Raw genomic sequence first — 4999 nt, 5'->3', positions numbered from 1 at the left:
GTTGGGGAAACAGATGGCAGGGCCGTGGGGTCAGAAGGCTCAGGGAAGGGTGGAACCAGTGGAATGCAGGAGTAATGGGAGGAGGGCCAAGACTTCGCACAGGTGGAGGGGCTGAGCTGTGGAGAGTTGAGCAGGTATATAAGCTGAGAAAGATGAGGGGCCTGCAGTGGAAGGGAGATGGTAACTACAGGAAGACTCCTGATAGAGTCAGGGTGTCCTACTTCCCTTCCTGGGCCCCACAAAGCCAGCACAGAGCCAGCTTGGATTGTGACACCTTTAATACATACATGGGAGGGGCTGGGAGGTGGAGCTTGGGACGGGGTGCAGCATGGGTGAGGGAGGCTTCTCCCACTGCACCTCCCCACTTGGGGTTTCCACCCCTCTCACCTCATAGCTTCATGATGCCGGCATCGGGGACTAGATTTCCCAGATAGTTTAGGATTCCTTTCACTGTTTGGTCCAGGTCCTTCCCGATCTTGTGGCTGAGCTTGGCCAGTTTTCTCTCTGAGGTGGTTGCTGGGAATATGGGGAGAGAAATGCCAAGTTTAGATTGTTTCCCTCCCTGCCCTCTTCTACACGCGAGCCACAACCTTCCTAGGGCAATCTCCAGACGTTCTGATTCCTGTTCCCTAACCGACTGCTTCATTTCTCTTTACTCCTACATACTTGGCCCCAGACAGCCCCTAGCCCTGCCTGTTTCTGCCTGAAACCTTCTCAACAGCTCCTGCCTCCCGTGGCTCCTACCAGTTATGGCAGGTAGCTCTGTAGTTGCTTCTGTTTGCAGTTCAGTATTCATGTCTTGGTCCTCTCGGGATGCGGTGTTGGGCACCTTGAGCTTTTGGCTCTTTGGCTTTGTGGGTTCTTTCATCGGGTTCTCTTCGGAAACCAACTCTTCTGTGGAGATGAACACCTCCTTAGCAAGGTCCTCCTTGGAGACCTGGTCCTTCCTGGGGTGGCTGCTGGGGAAGAGTTCGGGAACTGATGCCAAAGATGATGAGAAAATCAGGGACAAGGGAAAAGCTCAATGTGAGAAACAGCCAGCAGGTGTCCCGTCCTGTCTCTTAACGGGTGGAGGTAATGAGGAGTGAATCGTCGCCTTATTGGCATGTGGACATGTAGGATTAAAACCCCACAATGGAATCAAAATCTAGGCCCTTAAAATGCATGTCCCTGGGAATTTCATTTCTCTTCGCAGATTCACCTTCGCAGTGATAAGAGATGAATTTTGCCAATGCTTGTTCCATTATCCAGGGCACATGAGAAGTTTGCTGAACTATTGATGGCTGGCAATTGCTTGCCTTCACCTTCTCCAGCTCCTCCAGGTAAGTTGAGGGGAGCCATCCCGAGGATAAGCCCTGTCCAGGGTCAATCAACAAGACAGAATCCTGTTGTGGTCATGGTGTTTGGTCTGTGGGTGGGGTGGGGAGTCTGGAACTAATGGGCCCCTTTGACATCCTTGTGGAAATTCTTTTCTGGATGGGGGACTCTGGTGTGGCCCTTGGCCCCACTCTTACTGACTACCCAGCATGCAGTACTATTCTGATTCCTGTCCGTATGATCTTGGCTGGTAATATAGCAGGTGGGCTCAAACCAGGAGGGACCCTTTTTGCTCCATGTTTTCCCCTGGGGGAACAGAGAAGAGTTCATCCTTCCCCGAACAATCTCTCACCCTCACCCACTCACCCTAACAGAAACATCAGTAGGAGACTTACAGGTGTCTATGTGCTCAGGCTCCAGAAGAAATTCATCTTCTAGCTCAGAAAAAGAAGAGGTTGGGACTGGCATTGTGGTTTAGCAGGTTGGACAACACTGGTATCCCATATGGGCGCTGGTTTGAGTCCTGGCTGCTCCACTTCTGAGCTGACTCCCTACTAATTGTGCCTGGAAAAGCAGTGGAAGATGACTCAGGTCCTTGGGCTCCTGTACTGGTGTGAGAGACCTGGATGAGCTCCTGGCTTCGGCTTGACCCAGCCCTGACAGTTGCGGCCATTTGGGAAGTGAACCACCATATGGAAGATCTCTTCCCCACCCCACTCCATAACTCTGCCTTTCAAATAATTTTTTTTTAAAGAGATTGAAGTGTCTCAAGGCAGCTGACCCACAGCCATGCTTTGTAAGCCTGCCCTTTCTTCCCCTACCTTCTCACTTACTCGGTCTTTTCCCCTTAGCCTTTCTAACACATTGTGTCATTTACTTTGTTGCTTTCTTTCTGAAGATGTGTCAAGCACAAACTGAGGTCTCTGTATATGTGCCTGGGATTCAGTGCATGGCACAGGGCACATTCTCAATACATAGGTGTTGCATGAGTGTGTGTGAATGTCTCATCCTGTTGCTCAGAAGAAGGATGGCACAGAAGAGGAGTCTGCAGCACCAGAGACTGGAATCTAATTTGCATCCTGGAGGAACCATTATCTGCCCTGGTTTGGGTCCAGTTTGGCCCTTCTGGCCCTAGCCCAATGCGTTCTAGGCTGCAAGATCCCTGGCCATCCGTCCTATGCCCTGGCTCATGCCCAGATAACTAAGTCCTTGCAGGTGCAAACTGTTCCAAATCACCCTTTCTCTGCACACGCATACAACATGTTACCCTGGCAAGGAGGGGTCTTCCGTGGGGTCCAAGGTAGACTCACCTGGAAGGACAGCGGGGGCAGCTGAGGCCAGGCTGGCTAGCAGCAGGACAGTAAGGAGTCTCATGGTGGAGCTGCCACAGGGCCTGTCTTCCCTGGGGGCAGCTGCTTGGAGTTGCAAAGAAGGTGGCTGGCAGGGGCTTTATTTATTTTGGGGGGTATATGTGGGCTTTGAGGAAACTGCTTCAGTATTGGACCTGAGGCTACACCAGGTTCTCTGCCTAACCTCCCCATTCCAAATGCCTGTAATTTGGGGAACTGGAGTTTCTGGGAAACTAGTTACCAGGAAAGTAAGGCCCCCAGCCTTCCTCCTTGCTGGGGCCCTCGCCAAGGGTGTGCTCGTCCAGGCTGCATCCTTACCAGTTCTTGGAATAGTAACTCCTTGGGTGAGCATTCCCCTCGTTTAAGGCACTCACAAATGCTTCCATTTCACTTTTATTTGTGGGACCATTTGATTGTATCTGTCTCCTGCTTTAGAATATTGCTCCCATGATGGCTGGGAGTTTGTCTGTTTTTCTTGCACCATCAAAGTGGCTGGTACAGAAAATATCAGTGGAGTGAATGAATCAAACAAAGGTCAAGCTGTTTCCGGAGTGTAGCTAAAACTCCCCACTGGTTCCAGAATGAAGGAGTGAGGTGGGCCTGGGATTCCATGCTTGCTGACAGGAGCTATCTGAATTTGCAATGGATGGGCTATTCAGCAAGCAAGGAAACCGAAGTTCACAGATCAGAGATGATGTGTACACCGTGACACGTACAGATGGGTTTAGACCTGTGTCAGTCTGACTCCGCCTCCAGTCCAGGGTCCACAGCTCAAGGGGGAGCAGCAGGGTGGGCATCCAGGGAGGCCTCTGGAGGGCATGTGGGGATGTGCCCATCACACAGATCTTGTCTTGGTTCTGGAAAGCGAACTGGTGAATTACCTGTGTCTTTTTGCAGATGGAAGTTTTTTTTTTTTTTTTTTTTTTTTTTTTAAGATTCATTTATTTTTATTGGAAAGTCAGACATACAGAGAGGAGGAGAGAGAGAGCAAAAAATTGTCCATCCACTGATTCATTCCCCAAGTGGCCGCAATGGCTGGAGCTGAGCTGATCCATGGGACATCCCTGACTGCTTTCCCAGGCCATAAGCAGGAAGCTTGGTGGGAAGTGGAGCAGCTGGGACATGAACCAGCAGTCATATGCTCTTGGAGGTGGATGATCAGTCAGTTGAACCATCTTGCCAACCCCTAGCTGGAAGTTTTAATGATTCCTCTAAAATCTCCATGTTGGATGATCTCAGGAAGGAGAGGGTTGTTCTACCCCTAGACCTAGCCTCAGGAGGGAGCAGGTCTTGTCATGTGTGTGTGTGTGTGTGTGTGTGTGTCCCAGAGTGGCTAAGATGTTGCCCACAGCCCACAGCCCACAGAAGGCATTAGCTTGTGCCTGTCAGTGAGAGGTCTTCCCTTCCCGTTGCCTGAGGAAGGAGGGTGGAGGGGAGGAGGAACCCCCAGGGTTTGGTGGTTGTCCTGCCAAGGCCAGCACAGCTCTTTCTTGGTGAGATGCAGGAAGTTTGTCTTGGGCTACCTCCCACCTGTCCTTCCTCCCCGATTTCCCGCTCTCACCAGCCTCCTCCCTTCCTGCAGCCCTGGGGCTCCGAGGTATGGGCCCCAGGACAGATGAGGCTTTCACAGCCGGGCCCAAGGGACAGGGTTTCAGGGCTGCAGGCTTTTTTACACATAACCAACCATCCACAGGCAGAGGCTGCTTTGTGTAGGTGCTGGAGGGGTCTCTTGTTGTTTACCCCACTCTCTGCCCCCCAGTCCTCAGTGACTTTGTCCTTTCTCTACCTATCCAACTTCCTTTCTTAACTCTGACAACTACTCCTTACTGGAATGTTACACAGATGATCTCCCAATTATAATCATTTGGCTTAGAATTTTAAAATTTTATCTTACAGCAATGTGAAATGGTATTTTTTGAGCTTAGAACTTTGGCCTTTTTCTGAACTAATGATATGTGGTCCAATGCTCTCTTGTCATGCAAGGTGGCAGCAGTGAGCTGGGAAATCACAGGGTGAACAAAAACCAGGAGGGTGACAACTCACCCTCCATTGTGTGCTGTGTTGTTAACACTGGATATTTGGTAGGGGTTAGGCGTTTTCAGTATGCTCAGTTTTATTCAGGAGAAGAGAAGAGAGAAGGTAAGCGGAGGGAGGAGAGGAGAAGGGAGAAGAAGAGAGGAGAGAATTCCCATCCACTCGTTCACTTCTCAAATATCTGCAACAGCCAGGGCTGGACTGGAGCAGGTAGGCTGGAGCTCAATTTAGGTCTCTCATGTGATTGACAGCAACTCAGTGGCTTGAGTCAATCTCATTGGCTGTCAAGGTCCACACAG

The 4999-nt window shown here is 50.7% G+C and overlaps 1 protein-coding gene across 1 annotated transcript; it reads right to left on the bottom strand.

Annotated features, from left to right (window-relative positions):
- Window positions 1-388: 388 nt before the first annotated feature.
- LOC101519020 (glycosylation-dependent cell adhesion molecule 1-like) lies at window positions 389-2691 on the bottom strand. Its single transcript, XM_058673140.1, has 3 exons — window positions 2628-2691; window positions 745-978; window positions 389-516 (listed from the first exon to the last, which is right to left on the bottom strand). The coding sequence occupies exons 1-3, from the start codon at window positions 2689-2691 to the stop codon at window positions 389-391; spliced, it is 426 nt and encodes a 141-aa protein (XP_058529123.1).
- Window positions 2692-4999: the final 2308 nt, after the last annotated feature.

The sequence above is a fragment of the Ochotona princeps genome, chromosome 15, assembly GCF_030435755.1.
Source record: "Ochotona princeps isolate mOchPri1 chromosome 15, mOchPri1.hap1, whole genome shotgun sequence".
Lineage (NCBI taxonomy): Eukaryota > Metazoa > Chordata > Mammalia > Lagomorpha > Ochotonidae > Ochotona > Ochotona princeps.
Note: the sequence above shows the minus strand (reverse complement) of the source record. Positions and strands in the feature narration are given on the sequence as shown.

What these genes read in the sequence shown, in the direction of transcription:
- LOC101519020 (XM_058673140.1), bottom strand. Translation starts at nt 2,691, where the DNA reads ATGAGACTCCTTACTGTCCTGCTGCTAGCCAGCCTGGCCTCAGCTGCC. An exon ending in TGCCCCCGCTGTCCTTCCAG is followed by an intron (nt 979 to 2,627) that starts GTGAGTCTACCT and finishes CTTTGGCATCAG; the next exon opens with TTCCCGAACTCTTCCCCAGC. An exon ending in AGAGCTACCTGCCATAACTG is followed by an intron (nt 517 to 744) that starts GTAGGAGCCACG and finishes CCATATTCCCAG; the next exon opens with CAACCACCTCAGAGAGAAAA.